The sequence below is a fragment of the Taudactylus pleione genome, unplaced genomic scaffold (genome assembly GCF_031769625.1).
Source record: "Taudactylus pleione unplaced genomic scaffold, aTauple2 ptg000181l, whole genome shotgun sequence".
NCBI classification, from domain to species: Eukaryota; Metazoa; Chordata; class Amphibia; order Anura; family Myobatrachidae; genus Taudactylus; species Taudactylus pleione.
In genome coordinates, this window is record NW_028284583.1 from 1,554,746 (window position 1) to 1,578,497 (window position 23,752).

Genomic DNA, 23,752 nt, shown 5'->3' on the forward strand with positions numbered 1-23,752 from the left:
AAGGTATTTATAGTTTAACAGTTTATAGCAAACTGCTTGCAGCAAATTAATGGATATCTAGTTTTATAAATATAATAACTATTTTCGTTACCATCATTATCCCAATAATTCCTCTGTTCTGCCAGCTTCAGCATTCGAGACTTCATGGAAGATGCACCATGGTCTTCACAATTAATTCTCTGCGGTTCATTACCGGAAAGAAGAGAGCTTGGTGGAGTCTGCGCTGTGGTCTTTAATTTCGACTGTGATATAATCTCAGAAGGCTGTGTATTATCTTTAGCAATTTCTGGGCTTTTTGGCTCTTTGTTCTCTGTACCCGATGTGTGCGTTTCAATGTTATCAGAACAGCGTTTCTTTGATGGAGACGGCTTTGAGCATGGTTTAGCTAATATGAGAAAAAAGGTTTTATTACGGGGAATGAACATTAAACAGAGTGCTGTATCACAAGTCATAACCAATAACAAACAAAAACACACTAAAATATATATATTTTACACACACATGAAATTAATGCTGATACTCTAGGGCGCCATGGTTCAAAAAAGTTTGGGAACAAATGGGCAAATCTTTTTCAAGCCTCGCAGAAAATGCAGATGTAAGATGATTTATGTTGGTCTGCAGCTGCAATGTAGGCAGAAGTTACAGATTTTGTGGTACCCTTACAGCTCATTGAAACGATGATTCAATCCTCCTGAAAGTGATTACATTAAAATTTATAGTCTCATGTATACCTGCATGCCTTTTGTACGCCATAGGAAATGCAAATAAAGTGTGAAAAGGGATAAATTATTGCTAATTGTCCAAAGATAATCTAAAATGGCCAGGACAGATTTGTTGGCACCCCTTAGAAAACATAGGGGGCAATTCAACTCAACGAGAGTTGAATAGCGCCAGGAGGGAGCTCCCAGAGCTATTCTATTCACTTTTGTTGAATTGACTGACAGGAAGTAGTGAAATCTGAGAATGCCAGTTCTCTCGACTTAACCTGGGTGTTTAGTCGCAAGGACCGGCATTCTCCGACTAAAGTGCAGGTAACGAGGCTATTGGCACCACGCTAAGCCGGAAAACATCCTAGTGGCCGGCGCTTTAGTCGGATCTCCTCGAACCCTCAGGAGGGTGCAAGGAGAAATCAGTTTGATTAAACAGCGCACTGAATCGAATAGCTCCCGTATTATTGTGATATTTAGGAAAGAGGAAAAATTTACCCCAGAATAAACAGAAGTATAGTGAGAATTATAGTGAGGAAAACTTCTAATGACATACAAGCTGAACCCGACAGCTGGGTACACATTGCTCATTGTGTACCCAGCTTTAAACTGGCAGTTAGAGAGAGTGTCCAGGCTATAGGGATCTAGAGAGGAGTCAACAACACAAACACTTTGGGGGAGATGTACTATGGCTTGGAGAGTGAAAGTACCAACCAATCAGCTCCTGTCACTTTTCAAGCACAACCTTTAAACTGACATGAGCTGATTGGTTGGTACTTTGACTCTCCAAAAGCTTAGTTTAGAGTTTGAAGGTGTAACCCGCTCCTAAGATGGCCACCTCTACACCCCAAGGTAGTAGCGTCCACCAGATAGGAAGAAAGAAAATGGGACAAAATGTCCACAGGACAATAATAGTGGGCACACTCACAGATGTACACTGTATGGGAGGGGGGAGGATAAGAGCATGGACAAAAAAATAAAATCTTGCCTAGTTTGCCAGAACGCACATGGGAGACCCGCAAATCAAATGGAGGAAAATTCTGTGGTCTGAAACCAAAAGTTAACTTTTTGGCCTCAATGTTTGGGGATAATTATGTGCTCCAAAGACTGGAAAATGTCAAAAGAGAGCGCAAATTGGATAGAGCAAGATAGAGACACCTCTATGAAAGTGTACAAGAGGCCTAAGATTTGGGAGAATTATATGCCAGCAGAACAATGCAGCAAAAAAAATAAAAAATATTAGCGTGTCTAAAAGGGAAAAAAAAAATAAAAGTAAAATGTTCTTGAAAGGTCCAGAAAAAGTCCAGACCTCAATCCCATCAAGAGTTTGTGTAAGGATTTGAAAACTAGCAAAACAAAAACAAATGCTCAACTGCAGGAAAACCAAAACTGCATCCATCTCTGAATCAGGTCCATAGTTCATTAGATTACTTAAATGATGATGAGAACATTAAAACATGTGTGAGACAGTTATTGCCGCCCTAAAGGATGTTTGTAAAATGTACACTGAGCTATTTGACATTGGTAACTAGACCCACACCACCAGCTTTATTAAACTTCATGCATTGCAAGCGGCATTAAAGCATATATATCTGGAGATCGAGTGACCTGCAGATATATCTGTAGATGATGGTCGTTCAAATACACTTAACTACCAACATCTTCCAGGCAGCTGCGGGTCTCAATGCCGGGGGCGGGTAGGCCCCCGACTCCGCGGCATGTGTATGGGCGATCGGCTGATCGCCCATACACACTTGCCGATTGACATACATATCTGTCCACAAGGTGTGCAGCACAGCCGACGTGACATGTCTATGAACAACGTAGTTCACAGACATATCGTTGGTACACACTGGCTGATGGGCACCAGTTATATTGGCCGATCAATTGATCGGCCAATACAGATGCGTCCAAGTTCATTATAGCTGATCACGCCACAAACATTCGCATGTGTCACGTTATGCGCCACGATATGCTATGGCGTGTTCCCGATTGTGGGAGTGCATCTCTCATTCATTCCTATGGAGACGCAAATGCGCGTCTCCGATCGCGGGAGTCTGTCTCGCACCACGCATGGAGTGATTCACTGCGCTACAGACAAGGATGTAGCTGGGCATATCTGTATATCTGTCAGTGTGTACCTAGCTTAACAGCGCAATAAAGCTCTACCTCTCATATTAACATACAATGTGCAATTGTACTTAAATATGTATGGCAAGTGATCAATGATGCCTGTTGTGTGCTGCATTTTAATATGATGAAGACTGCATACATCACCAAAATGGGATGCCGACTGCAGACGCCGGAATCCCGACACTTGTCAGAATAACGGCACTGGCATCCCAACCGCCGGATTCCCAAACATAAGTACTGGGGTTAGGGGGAGGGATTAGAGTTAGGCTTAGGCTGTGGGGAGGAATGTTAGGTTTAGGTGACAGGAGGGTTTAGGGTTAGGCTCACTTACATGGGGGCGTCTGCATTCTAATCGCCAGCATCCCGTACCCAACCCCACCAAAATAATATGAGCGCGCATTAATAAATTATGGACAAGCCACAAAAATGTGACAAATGTTGGTGATAAATATATGCAAGAATTATTATAATAGCATAATATTGTGAGCTACCAGTGTACATCAGCATGACTCAATACAGCTGTATGCAGCATGCTTGCTCCCAATAAAATAATGATGTATGTAGTCTATACTCCATTATTAGGGCATTGTACTTGCAAGTCGTAATTCACCTTCTTCAGTAGCAGTAGGTAGCTGAAGATTTGTCTCTGCAAGAGGCTCTCTTGGTCTTTTGGTTACTGCTGCTACCCGTGCACCAGCTGAGGGTCTATCAGCCATCTTTTTTTGCAGATTCTCCCTCCTGGCTCGTGTCCTTTCAAGCAATTTCTAATAAAACAGAAATCAATTTAGCTAAGAATGCACAAAAACTAAATATTAAAATTTTTTAGGAATAAAAAACTGTAGAACAATAAAATAGTTTGATATTGGAGTATTGGGACACATATCCCACAAGGAACTTTGAATTACTTGCTAGTTTTCTGAATTGATTATTACTGCTTTGAGTCAATGTAGTAGTAAAGAGTACTAATAAATGCAGGTTTTCTTTAATGGTATATGTACAATCACTTGACTGTAGCTTGATTGCCAATTACTACTGTACTTTAATAATTCTGGATAACAAGAAAAAAAAGAAAACTTCAACATACTGTGGTAACAATAAATCACAAAGTTTCTTTCTAACAAAGCAAACCAAGATGCATCCAAGATTGAAGTGTGACTCTCACGGAGCATACACACCGTCAGATTTGTCAGATGAACGATTTGAACGATTTTACCAAAGATTTGAACGTTTTTGACTGCATTAAAATGAATGGAATCGTCCAAGTCCGACTGCAAACACATTAGATGTCAGATATCGTTATCTGACCATCGGGAACGCGCATCGTTAATCATCCATCGTTCAGGCATGCCAGATATGTCAGATTTTCCTTCAGATATGAATGATTGTACGATTTTTTTTAAATCGTTATCGTTCAGATCTGAAGAAAAATCTAACCGTATGTATGCACCATTACAGAATGCATCGTACACATTAGGGTCAATCCAATTAGGTGTGAATTGGGAGGTGTGAGTTGCTATATAGCGAATTAATTCTGCAATCCAATTAGCAGCTTCCACTGAACCAGTCAGTCAAACTAAATTTGCATTTAGCACCTCCCTGAGATGGAAAGGAAAATTTATATTTTAAATGTTAAAATGTCAGGACACTGTGCTGAACCTCTTGGACAACCCCTAATGACTAACTAGGCAATTGGAAGTTTCCAGTTAGCTTAGTCCAACAATTACATTTTTGTGGGTAAATTAAAAAAAACAGATAAAAAAAAAAAAATAGTGTCCTCAAATTACCCCAAAACCAACATTTTCGTTAGTTTAGCCACTCCAAATCTTATTACAATATAAAAAAAAAATTTTTTTTTTACATTTTTCAAGGTGCCCTCAAAGAACCCCAAATCACCTTTTTCCCTACTTTTTTTGCATTTTTTGTTTAATTCGTTTGAGATTAAACGAAAAAAAGTTTGCTTAATCATTTTTTTTTTAATCCATATTGCACAAGGAACACATCCATTAAGGAGTCAGCCTTAATGATCGGAATTTAATTGCTTTTTTAAGTTTGATTGGCAGAAATTCTATAGGTTTGGTTAAATTTCAGATCATGTCTAAGAAACCTCAATGGGACAGGTGAAACCGTAAGGTTTTTTGTCTATGGAATTTCATTGCTTTTTTATAATTTATTGACCATCAAGGACGGGAGCAGCAAACCGGGCTACCTGCAGGGGAGAAGGGCAACAAAATGGTGCACTAGCGCTGGTGGTGGAGGGGACAGCACACAGGTGGTGTTATGGGGGTGCAGAGGGAGAGATGGCTGAGGGGGAAGGCTGCAGGCGTGCGGGGCAGCGTGCGGGGGACAGTAAGGCTCACTGGCGCCGATAGTCTCAGCTCTGAACTGCTTCTTAAGACCCCTAAACACGGAATTGTGTGGCCCCCATCCCCAGGAACAAGCAGCCCTGGGCTCTGGAGACCCAGTACTGGTTGTGCTATATACAGGGGACAAATGACATAGGCGTCCCCCTGTATTTACCAGAACCAGCATCAGACCCTTTCTAGCGGGGGTAATGCCACAGCCAGGTGAGATCTTTCACAGGGCCCACCAGCCGAAGAATCAGTCCTGACCACTAGCCAATCCAGGTCGGGGTTCCCTGGGAAGCTGGGGAACCCTTTATCGGGGTCCCCCTTTTCAGGGCATCCCAGGCCCTGGCTGATAGCCCAGGGCTATCCCCGGCACCCCTGGCCGGTGAGTGACTGGTTGATAGTGTAGTGCATACTTACGTATAAATATTGTCTTTTGCAGTATGACTACAGGTCCCAGCAGGCCTCCCCTGCATGCTGGTATTTGAAGAACCACAAGTACCAGCAAGCGGGTGACTAAGGGCCTACTGGACCTGCACCTGGGGTGCGGCAGCCTTCAAGCTCTTTTTCATGGCTGCCGCTTCCCCCAGGACTTCTACGGCGTCTTCACCTGGAGGGCGGCGGCCTTTAAGCCCCTTTTTCATGGTCGCCACCCATCCAGGACTAATCCGGCGTCTTCTTGCTTCGGTAGGTCTTCTCTGCTGCCACCCGGCCGACGGACTGCCGTGCAGTCTCCTTGAAATGGCTTATATAAGTCAGCCGAGGGAGCGGAGCAATGACTTCGCGAGCAGTTATTGGCTTGCAGCGAACATCTTTGAATTTCAAAATCGTGCGGAGGCGCCATTTTTTAAATGGACACGTGCGGTTGTCAATGGTGAGAACCGCTCACTGGCTGAGAGGTGGAAGGCTCGCCTCTCTTAGCCAATGAGCACTCCACACCAGGTTTTCCGTAGTAAAATCCCATGGCGGAGCAGTCATTAGGGTAGTACTGTTCTTAGAGAACAGTACTAAAGTTCGCTGGTCCGCACATTTAATTTTTTTTTTTTTTTTATTGCAAAGACCCTGGATTGACTACTTTGGAACAAAGAGGACCTGATCCAAGCATAGGTGGCAAGTATGGATTTTTTTTTTATTACAGGTACACCATTGGTTAATCTACTGGAGAAGAGGACCGATGGGCTACAGGGAAACATAGGAGAGTATTTGCATGTGAGTGTTTGAATAAAATTTTACTTTCTACAGTGTGTGTGTTCTGTGTTTTTTTTTTAATATTGCATTTGCTGTGGAACAACAGGTACCAGTGGGCCCGTAATGCACTGCATGCTGGTGGTTCTCCAAGAACCAGCATGCGGGGGGGGAGGCATGCTGGGAACTGTAGTTCCACCAGCTAAAGACAAAAATTAATTATTTCCTTGCACCACACTTTAAAACTATCAACCCGGCACCCACCACCCAGGGGTGGTGTGGTGCCCTGGAGAGGGGAACCCCTTTATTGGGGGGCGGGGGTTCCCAGGTCCCCTGCCTGGGCTGACTAGCAGTTAGGGGTGATGCTTCATCTGGTGGGCCTGGTGAAAGGGCTCCCCTGGCTGTGCCATCATCCCCCTGATAGAAAGGGTCCGGTGCTGGTTGAAAATACAGGGGGACCCTACGCATTTTTTCCCCCCTGTATTTCCAGAACCGGATCAGAGCCCGGGGGAGGGGAGACACCATTTTTTATTTTTACAAAAAAAGTTCCCCTTTTTTTTTTTAAACACAGAAGCACAGATGGGGCTCACTGACCCCGTCCCTGCTTCTGTGTTTATTTATACACGGATCTTTCAGGTCTGAGCCTGCATCTGTCTGCTGCTACCTCCCATGGGTCCTGCCGCCTGCACCACCGTCGCCCGCTACCGTCCCCAGGTTCCGGCTGCAGCGAATGCCCGCTACTCCCCCTCCCCGGCCGCAGCTAACAACTGCTTTCTTCCCTCGAGCCCACCACCGCTACTGGCCAGCCATCTTGGTGCAGCCAAGTGAAGCCACAGTGAACACACCTGCTGGAGGCTCCTACTGAGGCTGCGCAAGGAATTGAATCTTCCTATCTCTAATGGCACAATTGTGAGGTAATCGTTTAAAAACTGTAACTTTCTCAATTACCTAAACCCCAAAAGGCCCTACCCTGGAACAATAGCTACCTAATAAAAAAAAAAAAACAATCCCCAAGTCTAAATTCGCATCCTATCCAGAGTTATGCCTTCCCAAAAATCCCCCATAGAGAACAGCATAAAAGTTGTCCTAACTGAAAGTGTCAGAAAAAAAATGGTAGTTGGAACTTTAGATTACTCCAAAATCCTCAAATTTGGCATTCAGCACCGAGCGACAGTTCTACCTGCCCATGCCAAATTTCAGCCCAGTACCTATAAGCTTTTGAGGTGTAGCCCCTTAAACACCACGCCCTCCCCTCCGGAATGCTCTATGGAGAGTTCCGTTTTTTTTTTTACTCAGCCTTAATAGAACGCCCCTTATAATATATCGGAATGTGACTCCTGGTTGTCACTTCCGATTGCGACTGCCGAGGACATGGCGCGATGGGCTGTTCTGCATGCTGTGGAATTTGCCCTACCCAGATACTAGCATCAGGCTGATGGTGTAAGGTAGGCAAATATAATTGGTATCTGGATTGAACCAGAACGCTAGTGTCGATGATGTGACATTGGAGTAATGACGACATAATTTCTGGTTGTGGAACCCGCGATTGTTGTTCTTTAATTATGAGGGTATATATGAGCAGACGGGTGCCTGTGAGGGTTTTCTTCTCTACTATGTCTGGTTGCATGACAGGTTGTGGGTCTTGATAAAGGTCCCTGCGTGAACCAAAACGTCGACCATTGACGACTGTCTTCACTATGCAGATGCAAGAACAAAAAGCTAAGTATCTTTTCCATTTTGAAAAAGCCTGGTAAGTGTGCTTTTCTTCTAAAAACAAAACAAAAAAAAAATATATATATATTTATATTTTCTAGGTCCGGTGCTGGACCTAAAGAAAAGGCACATCTGCGCTCGTGTGTCCGAAAAGGGTGCGTGGCCAAGGAAAAGGGGGGTGTACTTAAGACACGACCCATTTTCGTCACCCTTGGGGGCGTGCTCGGCACTTACGGACATCCCAGTCCGCCCCCAAGCGCTGCTGTCAGTGTGAATGGATGCTGGACACATGTGTCCGGCATCCATTTACCGGCGGTGACCGCTACACCGGTTTTCTCCGACCCAGGTTGCTAGAATGGTCCAGCCAATCACTTGACTTGAATCTAATTGAAAATCTATGGACAGAACTAAAAGATCAGAGTTCATAGAAGAGGCCCACGGAACCTTCAAGATATGAAGACTGTGTGTGGAAGAATGGGCCAAAATCACACCTGAGCAATGCATGAGAGTCATTTCTCCATACAAGAGGCATCTTGCAGGTGTCATTACCAACAAAGACTTTTGTACGAAGTATTAACTAAATTTCAGTAAGCGTGTTCAATACTTTTTCCCTGCGTCATTTCACATTATTACACAACTTAATTTTTGGACATCTATGGTTTGATTTCTTTGCATGTGTGGATTGCATGGTTGTTGGTGACATTTGGTGAAACTTTTATTACAATAGCCCCATTACAGATATATTTACTGAGAAAAAGGTTGATGTGTTCAATACTTATTTTAGCCGCTGTATATACAGGTTGAGTCTCCCATATCCAAATATTCTGAAATACAGAATATTACAAAACACTGAATTTTTCTTAGCATGACTGAGATAGTGAAACCTTTGCTTTTTGAAGGCTCAATGTACAGAAACTTTGTTTAAGGCACAAAATAATTAAAAATATTGTATAAAATTGCCTGTAGGCTCTGTGTATAAGAAAACAAATGCATTCTGTGTCTATATTTGGGTCTCATTCTCAAGATCTCATTATGGTATGCTTATATTCCAAAATACAGAATATTCTGATATCCATGGGAGACTCAACCTGTATATGTAGCACTCATGGGTCTTGAACTGTAGATGCAGATCTCCAGCTAACAAAATGCCCTTATCCACGACCTGATAGAATATTCTACTGTTCCTCATTGCCACAAGAGTTAGAAGACAACTTACTTGTTTTTATTTAAACCGACCAATGGTAATATTTCTACCAAGTACTGTATTTACATTAGTTGTCCTAACAGTTACAACCTTTGACTGATTATATCATTTAGTCATGCTGTAGCTTGCTACAGTAAGCTATCACGCAGAACATTTTTTCCTAAGTATTTCTTGGAATCCTGCCCAATAACCGACCACATTTTTTGTAGCTGCAAAAGAAAATACATCCTACCAATTAAGGATAAAAGGATGAAACATCAGAGTAAATTATAAAGCTCAACAGACAGCATTTGAACTTTCAAAAAAAACAGGAGCAGAGCTCCTAGTTTGCAACTAAAGTCCTTAGGGAGAGATCTACAAGATAAAGATCATTTCACGCTAAGGGCAAAACAATACTTTATCTTTTTTCCTATATTTTATTGTAATATGTTAAATACTGTTTGACAATTCTGAAATGTATTTTATAGAGCAGATGTTTCAGTACATGAGAGCTACAAGCAAAAAGAATGGTGCATTGAATCATGCCATGTTATGATCTCTTTAGGAAATTAAGCGGTACTGTATATCTAATGCAGAAGCTACTGTATTAGGTGATCCAAGAGTAGCAGTTGCAATTTAATAAGAAACGCTCTTAACAGCTCACAAAGGGTGGTATTCAATTGTTTCGCCCCCTTAGGCGCCCGTCAGGAACTATTCAATTGTTGCTCATGTCGGACGGGATCAGCAGCCAGCGCCCAATTTGAGCTCGCAGCCCCAGGGGGGCGCAAGCTGAAATGAGCGAAAAGTTACCTGTTTGGGCGCCCAAACAGTACTTTCCGCAATCGCGTCCAGCACTTTGGTCGGGGGTAGCCATTTTGGGTGCGATCAGTGTGAAAATCAGCAGCAATTGAATAGCACCCCACGATCTCCCATCACTTTAGACGGGAGATCGTGCGCACTATAACAATTGAATACCGCCTTAAATATCTTGTCCAATTATAACTAGACAATGTATTAATAGCCAGGGTCTACATTAGATGGTGTTGTATTGTCATGGCTTTACATCACCGCCAAACACAGGAAGCAGACAATATGGACAAATGTTAAATAGCCAAAACAATACTGCTTACAGTAATTCTAAACTCTTAACTCTACCTTCCCCAATGCAGTACTGTGACTTGACAATTAAGATTGCAGTTTCAAAGGTCCTACAGTATCTGCAGCAAAAAAGCTGGTTTTCACTGGTGGCAGGTTATTTGCTCCTTGAAGGCTGCTGGCGATAATCGGTAGCCAGGTCTAGCAATAGCTTCCCCAAGCTTGATATCTCCAGTGAAGCAAGTACAGTCTCAGGATGGCACCAGAGGGTACTGGGATAAGAAAAATGCTTTATTTTTAGTTTCTCCAGAAAGGTGTAATAATCCGCTTTTTAATAAATTTGACAGGTAGGTGGGAGAATGTGCACTACAGCCTAACAAAACCTTAGTTCTAAATGCAGTGAAACTAGTGATTGTGCTGGTCTACTCAGATACTAGAGGTGGTCATGGAGGAGCATCAAACTGATTCCCCTTTCAGACAGAAATCCAAATTACTGGGTTAAACATCTCAACCCGGTAATTTGGTTATTTACACGGGACTTTTTTCTGTCGGAAAAGGTCATCCCGTGTCTAAATTCCCGGGACTTCGACCCAGGAATTTACCAGCGTCGGAGACATGGGAATTTAGTCCCGGGTTGACCCTTTCAGACAGAAGAAATATACGTGTAAAATAGCAAATTACTAGGTTGAAATTTTAGACCCGGTAATTTGCTCTTCTGTCTGAAGGGGGGTAGAGACAGAGAGTGGCAAAACAACCCGGTACACAAGTCGGGGATAATCCGGGTTTTTTGCCATTTTCTGTCTGAAAGTGGTATTATGGGCATATTCAATTAGCTGCAGGACTTACTGGAGGTTGCAAACAGAAATCTGTGTTAAGTGTACCCGCAGTGCTTACTGCGCATGGTAACTGCATAGCTCTGGACACTCGGCTCAGGCATTGATAATTTTTGGTACATAAATCCTGGGGGATAATAGTAAGGTAGCTCTCCCAAGTCTCAAAAAGAGATTTTACCTTCTTCCTCTGAACATGTGTCCACCCAATCCATACAGAACAAATAGAATAGCTTTTCCATATTGCACACTTTCTTAAATGCAACCATGTTACTAAATTTAATTTGTAGTATGTAAAAATGGTTAAAGATTCAAAGAGTAGCTATTGCTAGAGTAATAATTGACATCTTGCGATCCTAGTTACTTTGCTCTAAGAGGAGCTAAATATCAGTTATAGCCTACTCCTTTTTGAAAAAAGGTCCAGTTGCAAATGTTTTCTCTCTCTGCACTCAGCAGGGATGTCATCAGCAGGGCCTCCCCGAATAATGTGCGACCAGCCTAAGAGATAACCACACAATAGCCAACAATCTAAAGACTTAACCAGAAATCCTCACAATCAAGCCATCTGTGTCACCCTGTTTGTCTGCCCCTCCCCTTTAGAATGCAAGCTCTCATGAGCAGTGCCCTCTTCCCTCAAGTGCTTCTCCTTCCCTTACTTATATTTTAATTTACAAGAGCACCTAACAATTGGTTGCTGACACCCTGCTGCTTTTTTTAATATTTATAAATCATGTATTTGTCCTGCATTGTTTGTACTGTTAATAACTGTTTTTCTTGTGTGCTCATTTGTTTATGTACTTTATAAGGTGCTGCGGAACCCTTGTGGCGCCATATAAATAAAGGATAATAATAATAATTCCCTGCAATGGCAATTTTAGCATGGATAAATAGAGGCACTAAAGAGACTTGTGTTGACTGTACCAACTGAGGAATATGCTTCCCTATGGACTATTCAGAAGCAGAACAGTGATAGGAGCATCTCTTTCCATCTGGTCTTGTAGGGGGTTGTGCCTATGAAAAGCAGGATGACAGAGCTTGACAAATAGAGAAGAGGACTGTCAGACTGCTTCAAGAGGATTGCCCCATAGTTGGTTCGGTAAATAGATACAGTGGGGTCGAACCAATTCAAGACAGTGTTTCGCGATCCAGAACAACAGAGCACCCACAACCACGGGGGGGGGGGGAGAGAGAGAGAGAGAGAGAGAGAGAGAGAGAGAGAGAGAGAGAGAGAGAGAGAGAGAGAGAGAGAGAGAGAGAGAGAGAGAGAGAGAGAGAGAGAGAGAGAGAGAGAGAGAGAATATGTGTTTCATGCAGTGTTCGCAAATACGTGCTATAGCGTGTGGTTCACCCAGTTTCAAGGACTGGGGACTCACTTATATAAAAGAGCTGGGTCCCCGGAGACGCGCTGTGCCGTCTGTCAGGGATTGGCCGAGGCATAGCGCGTCTCTAGGGACACAACCAAGCCGCCCTGCACGCAGAGCTAAAAGCACCGCTGTCAATCAAATAGGCGCCGGTCGTGAGCCAATTGGAGCTCGCAGACTGGCAGCCAATCAGCAGCGGCTGCCGGTCCGTGAGCTCTGATTGGCTCGCGAGCGGCACCAGGTTTGTATGACAGCGCTATTTTTAAGGGCTGTTCTGAGTGCCGTGGGCTGGTGCGGCTGCCTGCTGATGCCTAAAAGTGAGAAGTGCGCTCGGGCCCCCAGCGTGAAGACTGGTCCCGGCGGCCCCCCCCCCCAGTGGAAAGACTGGTCCTGGCGGCCCCCATGCATGAAGACTGGTCCTAGCACCCCCCCGGCGTGAAGACTGGTCCCGGCGGCCCTCGGCCCGAACACTGCGCCTGGTCCTGGAGGCCCACCTAGATCGAATACTGTGCCCCGCCCCGGCGTGAACACTCTGGCCCCCCCGATTTGAAGGTACTTGTGAAGAGGGGTAGCGCGGCGGGTGGGGGGTGGTGCGGCAGCGGGCAGTACCACCTGCACTTTGTAGCGGCCACGGAGAATTACTGCCAGACAGACTGCATTTCGATGCTCATGCTCCTAGCAAGTCCCTGGAACAGTAGGAGCCGCGTGCCCCTTAGCACCATGGTCTTGCACGATGGCATAACAGCACCTCAGTTCCTACTGTTCCAGGGACCTGCTAGGAGCATGAGCATCACGCTGGTATGTAGGGGAGCCTGGGGTGTTGGGGCCTGGTGCACTTCTCCTGTCCCTGCCTAGCTGGATTCACCACTCCTGCCTCCTCATCTGAAATAACAGAGAGCAACGGAAGGTTGCTGTTAGCCTGTTATTGAAGCAGGGAGTAGTGGAAGGGGGGTATGGTAATAATTGATGCAGGGAGTAGTGGGGGGTTGTTATTGATGCAGGGTGTAGTGGGTGGGAGGGTTGTTAGTAGTGCTGGGTGTAGTGGATAGGGGTTTATATTGATGCAGGGAGTAGTGAGGGGGGGTTGTTATTGATGCAGGGCATAGTGAAGGAGGGTTGTTATTGATGCAGGGCGTAGTGAAGGAGGGTTGTTATTGATGCAGGGCGTAGTGAAGGAGGGTTGTTATTGATGCAGGGCGTAGTGAAGGAGGGTTGTTATTGATGCAGGGCGTAGTGAAGGAGGGTTGTTATTGATGCAGGGCGTAGTGAAGGAGGATTGTTAGTGATGCAGGGCGTAGTGAAGGAGGATTGTTAGTGATGCAGGGCGTAGTGAAGGAGGATTGTTAGTGATGCAGGGCGTAGTGAAGGAGGATTGTTAGTGATGCAGGGCATAGTGAAGGAGGATTGTTAGTGATGCAGGGCGTAGTGAAGGAGGGTTGTTAGTGATGCAGGGCGTAGTGAAGGAGGGTTGTTAGTGATGCAGGGCGTAGTGAAGGAGGGTTGTTAGTGATGCAGGGCGTAGTGAAGGAGGGTTGTTAGTGATGCAGGGCGTAGTGAAGGAGGGTTGTTAGTGAAGGAGGGTTGTTAGTGATGCAGGGAGTAGTGAGGGAGGGTTGTTAGTGATGCAGGGCGTAGTGAAGGAGGGTTGTTAGTGATGCAGGGAGTAGTGAGGGGTGGTTGTTAGTGGTGCAGGGAGTAGTGAGGGGGGGTTGTTAGTGATGCAGGGAGTAGTGAGGGGGGGTTGTTAGTGATGCAGGGAGTAGTGAGGGGGGGTTGTTAGTGATGCAGGGAGTAGTGAGGGGGGGTTGTTAGTGATGCAGGGCGTAGTGAAGGAGGGTTGTTAGTGATGCAGGGCGTAGTGAAGGAGGGTTGTTAGTGATGCAGGGAGTAGTGGATAGGGGGTTGTTATTGATGCAGGTAGTAGTGGATAGGGGGCTTGTTATTAATGCAGGAAGTAGTAGGGGGTTGCTAGTGATGCTGGGAGTAGTGGGGGAAGTCCCAGGAGTTGTCCCCATTGATGTGAAGCCTCTGCTTCCTACAGATGGGCTCTTTGTATATCATGGGCTTGGAGGAAACTTAATATTTGAAGTAAACCTCTGAAAATTGGCTTTTCGGGGATTTTACCTCAAATATTCAATGATAAATGGGCCCCTAAAACTTTAGTTGACTAACACTGGCAGCGCTAATGTTGATTACCAGCACCTGAGTCTATCATTGAAAAATGTCTCATTATGCAATACAGATTAACAAAATGTTTTACTATAAAGCTAACTAATGCTTTACAAAACTGTTTAGCATTCATTATTTTTTTCTGTTTAATTCGTTAGATTTTCATAAGACTTTCATTCCGATGGGACCCAGAAAAGGTCAGGTAGGACCCCAATTTAGTAAAGTGAGGGGTCCCACGGACCCACAATTTTTTTGGCTCACCGCGATCACTGTTTCATGTACACAACTGCTATTGTATTGCGCAATCAATCCAGTTTTCTGGGACCAATAACATTCAATGTTTTCCATATCTCCTAGCTGAGGTACAGATGTAATAATTACTGACATTTTAAAAGATCTACAGGTAGTGTTAAATATTTCATTATTACGCCATGTATCCACTAGCAGATTTTAATGAGCAATTGCACAATCACGCCATCATAATCGTGCAATCGCTCATTAATCGTGGATAAAAATGTGTAAAACCACTAGCGATGCGCACTCCCGCTAGTCGTTTTCGACATCAATCATCGTCTGAACATGCTGGTCAATCTGACAATAACGACAGATTGACCATGTTCAGGAATGAGGGAGGGTGCCTGCACTGAATGACATATCGTTCAGTGTACGCACTGCATTAGATTTGCAATACATACTTTGCTAGCAGACCCGGAGGATCATTTTTGTTAGAACACTGCTATTATACTCCCCCAATAAAATGTACATTTCTGGATCGGATTATTAGTATAGGCAGAAAGATGAGGTCAATGTTGTCATTTAAAAAAAAAAAAAATCTAACATTTACAGATTGCTACGTATACATCAATTCTGTCAAAATCCACAGCAGACAAAAAAAATGTACTACTGATTGGTGCAAAGAAAAAAAAAATAGTTAATTGACTTATTCTGCTGAGGGCTCAGCCAATTAAAGGACACCACTATATACCTTAGATACTATTGTAAAGATAATCTCCAGTATAAATATGGAGAAGAAAAATACATTTAAAAGGAATAGTATTTCTAGGAGCCTTTAATGTAGCATTTGTAGCTGGTAATTATTATGTATGGAGCATGTTATGTAAATTCCTTTCTTAAAAAGAAGTGACATACACATTTAGGGTATAGGTACGAAGGGACCCACGTGGCATACACCCAGCTACTTGTGTATTTACAAATCACTCACATTCTATATACTCATAGTTCTAATCCAAGTACAATGACAGTCACCAGACAAACACCAAAAGCCAGAAAGGAACATTACACTACTAGGCACACGCCTCACACATGTATGTTACAAAGCATATTACATGACATTCTGTCTTAGGGAAAAATACATTACTGGGATGGGGGAATGGAGAATGTGGTAGAAGCGCAGCGCTGTCGGCTACACAACACTTACCTCGGTAAACGGATCCATGACGCTCTGTGTCCGCGGTCACTAATAGTAAGATGCCGGCAGCAACCTCGGTGAGTCCCTGTCAGACAGCAGCAGCCTCGGTGAGTCCCTGTCAGACAGCAGCAGCCTCGGTGAGTCCCTGTCAGACAGCAGCAACCTCGGTGAGTCCCTGTCAGACAGCCGCTCGCTCTCTCTCTCAGTCACTCACTAACCCACAAACGGCTCCACAATTTTGAATTTCACCCGCCGTGCCGTCCCTACCGGTCACATGACTCGGGTAGCTCTCTGGGAGCGGCGACGCGGTGCTCTGATTGGCCGGCTCTGGGAGTCAGGACAGTTTCCGCTCTCTAGCGTGGAATGCGTCACGTGGTGTGCAGGGCGTGGTGTCTGATACCAGTACACTATACTATCGTATGGTCCATTGTGTAAGTAGTATCATATCTGTGGTGTGGCTTCTGTGTTCCTGGACTGAAGTAGGTGCTGTCAGTGACACAGCTCCCCAGTGCTTCCACTTTTGGTTTTTCGTCGTCCTGCGACACCTCCACCATACCTTCCCCCCCAGGTTTTTTGCTTTCTTATTGTACACTGTTTCCATCCTTGGATTTTTTTTCCTGGTCAAATAGATTTACCTTTTAATTTTTTAATTTAGCTTTATTGTAGCTAGTTACATCAGTTCTCCTGCTATGTAATTACCACAGCATTGTTAGAAAAAATGTGCCAGGGAATTTCACCTGGAAAATCAGGATACAATCTGCTAGAGATCAGGTAATCTGAACATTGGAAACACTGAAATGACTGAATAAGAAAATAAGTTCAGTTTTCTAAATTATATCGCTGCAGGTGACTGATAGATTTCATAGGCTGTATGTGCGTTCACCCCCACACCCTAATTGTGTAAGAAGGGAGTGACAAGGAACACTGCTGGTAGGATTTCCCTTACGCTGGACAGTGTGTACCAGCAATGTGTCTGTGAACGTGACATATTGCGTCGACTGTGCTGCACAGCCAATGGCAGATATATCTGTCCATCGTGCTGTGTGTACGGGCGGTCTGCCTACCGCCAATACATTTGCAGCGGTGGCCTTAGGGGAGGGGGGCGTGACATGTCCCCCGGGCAGCAGGTGCTGCGGACAGATGATGGTTGATCAGTGTGTAAGAGTACCCATCACCTGCAGAAATCTCTGTCAGGTGTGTACCCAGCATTACTAAAGCTGGGCATACACGTCCAGATAAAATGCCTGTCAGACCGACAGACATTTTATCTGGCAGCCTATCAGCCGCAGATGTTAGCGGCATATACTGTGAGACAGGGCCGTAGGGAGGGTGGTGGTACACACTTCTCTGCGCCGGAGGTCTGCAGGAAGAGACCTCCAGCAGTGGTGCGTGCCGCACAGTGAATGTCGGCGCAGGATCCCTCCTCCCCTCGGAAGTAAGGGTAAGCGCTCAGGGGGGGAGGAGAGCGAGTGAGAGGGGCGGCAGTGCTGCACAGGGCACACTGCCGTCTAGCTACAGCGCTGCTGTGAGATTACTCACAGTGTATTAGCCCCGACATCTGCACTACGCCCCCGGGGGAGGAGACATTTCCCTGTTCCTTCCATGGGAAGGAACACAGGAAATGTATGTCTGTCGACCGCGGCTGGGCATACATTGACCGATGCGGCCTCATAAATATCTCATCAGACGGGCATGCTGGACAATCCGGCATGACCGAGCGATATTTAATCCTTGATCGCACGTACACACGCTACAATTATCAGGGCGATCCACGAATATCAGGCGGACCGCCCCGATAATTGTAACGTGTATGGCCAGCATTACGTTTAGGTTAATCAAATAGAATAAAACATTATTAGTCTATATCAGAGGTTCCCATAACGGTCTAGGTTTTATGGATCGCCATGCCTGACCACAGAATACTTAATTAGTACCTAAGTCAATTTGATTTAACCACCTGTACACAACCATGGCTATCTCTAAAACCCGAACTGTTGGGGTGCCTAGAGGACCGCATTTGGGTACCTCCGGTCTATATAATAAATCGCTTTAACCTGTTCCCTCTCCATCATATGCTGCAGGGCTGCGCACCATAGGTGACCGCTCCCCAGCGTAGTGACAGAGATGGGACATACTAGGAGAGGTGGCGCACAGATTAGGTATTGTAGGGTCACAGCTGGTGCCCAAATTACTAGTATTTCATAAAGAATTATTACCTTCATTATACAACATATGGGTAACGTAAACAGTGATAGGGGAGCTAAGGATTCTGTCAAAAAAAAAAGTTAAATTTGGATCCATACTTACCATATAAAAGTCACATCCACAGTAAATTTACACACACCTGGCTGTGCCTGTACTAAATATATAGAAACTGCCAATTTCATACTAAATTTACTCAAAAAAGCCATATCTGTACTAAATATACAGAAAAAGTCCGATCCATACTAAATACGCAATACTCGATTACTCAAGCAGAATGAAAGCCATAATAGAGTGAATGACAAGCTCTGAGTGTTTGGGAGTGGTCAGAGAAACGCAGGCGTGCCTGTCCGATTGAACGCTGTTGCATGGGTGTGCATAAATTAGCCACTGAGACGGCATACACAGCTTGAGTACTCACTACGTGCAACAAAGCTTGCAGTTTCTGCAGCAGGTCAGACCTGCTGTAAATGTGCGTGAGGGGCCGATGTTACTGGATGTTCCCGATGTATACTCGGGACTGCAAGGTATTACGGATGTGAGATAGCGGTAGTGGGTGTCTCTATGCTGCTGTGTGACGGCTTTGGGATTGCATTCATTAGCCTATTTTCGCAGCAGGCCTCTGCGTAATCTCAGCTGCGATCACAATAGCGATCCGTAGTGAATCAGGCCCTAAATACGCAGAAAAGGCAAGATCCACAGAGGTAGCTGGATCCATACTAAAACCACAGAAAAAGTCAGAGTAATACTAATACACATAAAATATGAATCTACTCTAAATTTGCTCACAAACCAAATTAAATTACTTTATTTTTAAAAAGGGCAGTTTGTACATTCTAGGATAGAATGGTGTTGATGACTCTTCTGAATGGTATTGATGACTATTCTGTGTCACACAATGAGTAACTGGAAGGCAGAGCCTCTAATGAGCTGAAAGACAACATCCTGCTATTGTCTGAAATATCTTACAAGTATTCTAGTGATCCCAGATCAAACAACAGAATACTGTTTATCCCAGTGTTGGCTAATCTTGACACTCCAGCTGTTGTGGAACTATATATCCCAGCATGCCCTGCCACAGTTTTAGCATGCCCTAATAGCAAAACTGTAGCAGTGCATGCTGGGTTATGTAGTTCCATAACAGCTGGAGTGTCAAGGTTAGCCAACACTGGTTTATCCTTTCAGTGTACTTTGGAATTAACAGACTAACCTAGAATTGCATAAACAGCTTGCACACCTTGCTAGAGACGTGACTATACAGTATGCTTCACTTTTATCCTGTGGGTATCTGAATGTTTTGATCATGCTACAAACATATTCCCACATTCAATTCCCAGTGATAAACGGTCGCAAAGTTCAGATGTGCTCATCCCCGGGAATTATGGTACCAGAATCAAATATACAATATTCCTCCACACCTCTATGAGGTACAAGAAAAAAACATCTATGATGCTGGTGCCAGTGAGGTGCTGGAGAAACATTCCCATAAAGTTGGTGTACATAGGACCACAGGTTATGACCACTTGTCTGGTCCTTCTCAAAGTTTTTAAATGTTATTGCATTTGAAATACTGCCCATAATTATCCTTAATGTGTCCATTATAAAAGATAATAAACTGTTAATAGCACAGACAGAGCATTGAGAGTAAGATGCATCACACTCTACAATCGGTTGGTACTTGCAACCAAAAGCATTATAAGGGACAAACATTTTTAATATAAACTATGAGTACCCCACTTGTGTCATCAACTCACCTACCAGATTTGCTGCTGTCTGGATTTTTTAACTTGACTATTATCTAATATTGGGCCTGATTCACTACTGTACGCAACTGCGAATATGCACGCAATCTGACAATTGTTTTGCACTGCACATGAGTGCGCGAACTGGCCGCTGTGATCGCAGAGGCTACGTAGGCCCATCGCAGAGTGATTGACAGGAAGTGCCGTTTGCGGGTGGTAATGGGGTGGTGGTCGGCCGAACGCCGTTGCAGGGACATGCATAAATTCCGCACTGCAATCCCATATGCAGTCTAAGGTCTCATAGCGTGCGTGGTTGTTAGCAATTTCTGAGTAAGGTCAGGGCTCGTACAAGTGTGCGTGAGGCTGCGATGGTACTCAATTGTACCGATTTTTTCGCTAATCTAAGTATTCCGGATGTGTGCAATGTAAAGTGGGCTCCTTATGTAGTGCTGAGTTTGCATTGCGATCGCAATGGATTAGCATACTTTCTACTTCAGGGTCCATAGGGTATCCACAGGATACCTTGGGTATAGGTGTGACGTCAGTCATCGGGCACCAAAGAGTTAAGCTTTTCAGCCTCCCAGGATGCACTAGGTCCCCCTCCTATACCCCGCCCCCGAGCCAAGGCACCTCAGTTTAGTTTGGTGCCCGGCCGGAGTCGGGTGCACCTGTCAGAGTGGGAGCTAGAAGAGCCCCTGAAGCTTTCTTCTATGCAGCTGTGGCTGCACATCTGGATGTACAGCATGGACAGTCAGTCCTGACGTCCATGCTGTCTTCCCTACACCCCCACCGGTACCAGAACGCCGGTACCTATCCGGGGATGCTGGTGAGCATCTGGGGTCACAGCTAGCGGTGACCCCAGATGTTCCGGACCATGGCCGGATTTAAGGGGGACAAAGGTAAGCAGCGGGGTCCCGCGGTGGGTCCCCGCTGGTCACATGGTCCTAAGTCCCCAGGCAGGGGGCTCCCTGGGGACTGGCTGCAGCGTGGAGCCAGGCGACCAACCTGCGCTTCCACTACCCCTGGGACAGCGGACCGCAGCGCGGTAGCGCTGCGGCGTCCCAGGGGTTAAATGCATGCCAGGGGAGCGTGCCTTCCCTGTCTCACAGCCGGCGCCTCCCCCGCTGCACACAGCCCTCTCTGCACGCTGCCGACTGGTCCTGTGGCAGCGCTCCTCCCCCAGGCCAGCCTCCTCTCTGCTCCTCGGCGGCCATCTTCTCTGAACGCATGGTGAACGCTGCTGGAAGCCTGGACGGAAGCATCGTGGTCTGGGTCACCCTGCATACCTCTCCTCCGATTTGGGTCAGGTCTGTGTATGCTGCGCTGTGTCCTACCCGGCCCTGTGTCTGTGTAGTTGAGTGATCAGCGCTGTTAGTGCAGGAATTGATATTTCTTTGCATTGTATGTGACTGCTAGCGCTGCTGCCTGTAACTTTTCTTCTAACTGTCAGCTTTATTACTGTCCCTGTTCTTTCTGCTAAGCCCTTGCGGTGCGGTGCTGCAGGGTAGTCTCTCGCCTATTTAATATATAATTGGTGAGAGGGGTCACATACGTGGTGCCATCATGTCTGAAAGTGATTTTCCCCTCCGGCTACAGTGTACTACGTGTAAAGTACCGTTAGCGGAGGGGGAGGGTAGCGCGGAGGGCCTCTGCCGGCAGTGTTTGTCCATGGCGCGGCCTCTTACGGTTACAGCACCGGTACAGGAGCCGCCCTGGGCTTGTTTCGCTCAGGCGCTTACAGCCTTAGTGGGCAGTTAGCTCCGCTGCCCGCGTTTACACCGATGGGTTTGTCCCAGCAGTCAGTGGTGTCGTCACCCATGCAGGGTTTCCCACGACAATTGGTGGTGCCCCACAGTCTCCCTATTTCCCCGCTCCCGGTTTCTCAGGAGCCAGCGTGGGTTAACTCCCTGACGAGTTCTGTACAGCACTTGTCGGATGTGTTGCAAGGGGAGTCTGTGATGCGGCCACATAAACGGCCGGTGGCATCTCTGTTGACTCCTTATGAGGATGACGAGGGGACGTCTGATGATGGGGAGATTCTGGATCCTTACGATCAGGAACCCCTCCATACTAAGGACGCTGATACTAAGTCCAAAGTATATATTCCTGGACTTATTCGGGCGGTCCGCACAGCCTTGGTGATTGAGGACGAAGTTCCCCCAGCGGCTAAATCTAAGTATGCCTTTTTCAAGGATGTGAAGGGCGATGCCACAGTCTTTCCTCTTTCGGGTCAGTTAGTGGACCATTTAGAGGAGGCGTGGAAACAGCCTGGCAAAAGATACCAGCCGCAGAGGCGCCTGGCGGTGGCTTATCCGTTCGCGGATAATTATTTTGCAAAGTGGGAATCCCCTCCACAGGTGGATTCTCACGTGACCCGTCTTGTCCGTAGTGCCACATTGCCGATGCCATCCATGTCCTCCCTTAAGGATGCTACGGACCGTAAGGTGGAGATCTGCCTGAAGTCCGCTTATTCCCTTGCGGGGGGGGGGCAGCACGGCCGGCTATGGCCATTTGCTGGGTTGCCAGAGCGATGGAGCACTGGGCGGATTCATTAGAGGCATCTTTTGATTCCGACTGTCCGGCCGAACAGGCGGAGTTGCTTGGTAATCTCCGTGATTCGGCCACTTATATCAACGAGGCGGCCTTAGACATTAGTACTCTGGTGTCTCGAATTTCTTCAGCCCCGGTGGCTGCTCGTCGCACCTTGTGGCTGCGATCCTGGAAGGCGGACGCAGATTCCAAAAAGGGTCTGGAGGCGTTGCCGTTTACCGGAGAAGTTCTCTTCGGTCCGGATCTGGATAAGATTGTGGCCACGCTGGCGGCAGCCAAATCGGCTTGTCTCCCATCGGCCACTGCTCCTTCTGGTTCTGGACCATCGTCCTTTCGGTCATCTAGGGCCCAGGGCAGGCCCAAACCACAGTCGTTTCCTCGACAGGCTGGCCCTAAGAAATCGGCCAAGCCTCGGAAGCAGGCATGGAGTACCAGACGTCCGGCCCCCAAGCCAGATGACAAGCCTGCGGCCTGACTGTCCGGGCCTCCCTTTGGGGGATCCCAAGGTGGGAGGCCGCCTGCTGCAGTTCGCCCAGTGTTGGTCGGCCACTACGACAGACCCTTGGGTTCTCGAGGTGGTCTCCCACGGGTACGCCCTCTCCTTCCGGCGCAGACCCCCGGCTCGATTCTTCACCATGGGTCTACCATCAGACCGGATCAAGGCTACGGAGCTGCGGAAGGTATTGCACACTATGCTCCAGGCTGGAGTTATAGTGCCTGTTCCATTCTCCCAGAGGGGCCAGGGTTTCTATTCAAATCTTTTTTTGGTACAGAAACCCAATGGGTCGTATCGTCCGATACTCAACCTCAAAGCTCTCAACAGGTCTTTGCGGGTACCGAAGTTTCGGATGGAGACCCTACGGTCATTCTGGCACTGGAACCTGGGGACTACATGGTGTCATTGGACATACAGGACGCTTACCTGCATGTCCCTATTCTTTTGCGCCATCAACAGTTCCTCAGGTTTGCAATCCGCAGCGACCACTTCCAGTTTCGGGCGTTACCTTTTGGCCTGCCGACAGCACCACGTGTGTTCACCAAGGTGATGGCGGTCATGGCGGCTTCTCTGTGGCTGCAGGGAGTCCGCATGTTGCCGTACTTGGACGAC

At 46.2% G+C, this 23,752-nt stretch overlaps 2 protein-coding genes across 4 annotated transcripts in view; one reads left to right on the plus strand and one right to left on the minus strand.

Annotated features, from left to right (window-relative positions):
- The window catches only part of ANLN (anillin, actin binding protein), a 108,238-nt gene extending 91,800 nt beyond the window's left edge, over positions 1-16,438 (minus strand). For both annotated transcript variants that reach the window (XM_088476028.1, XM_088476027.1), the window contains exons 1-3: positions 16,160-16,438; positions 3,451-3,604; positions 92-385 (exon numbers count right to left, since the gene is read on the minus strand). In XM_088476028.1, coding sequence (XP_088332154.1) covers positions 92-385; positions 3,451-3,604; positions 16,160-16,177 — 466 coding nt within the window. In that variant the 5' untranslated portion in view covers positions 16,178-16,438. The remainder of the gene's footprint in view (positions 1-91; positions 386-3,450; positions 3,605-16,159) is intronic.
- Positions 16,439-16,492: 54 nt separating this feature from the next.
- LOC148519808 (putative tyrosine carboxypeptidase MATCAP2) overlaps positions 16,493-23,752 on the plus strand; it is a 94,069-nt gene continuing 86,809 nt past the window's right edge. The window contains exon 1 of one of the 2 annotated variants that reach the window (XM_088476030.1): positions 16,493-16,581. The gene's annotated coding sequence lies outside the window, so the exon portion shown is untranslated. Of the gene's footprint in view, positions 16,582-16,609; positions 16,630-23,752 lie in introns of those variants that run through there. The other variant, XM_088476031.1, reaches the window with a different exon arrangement.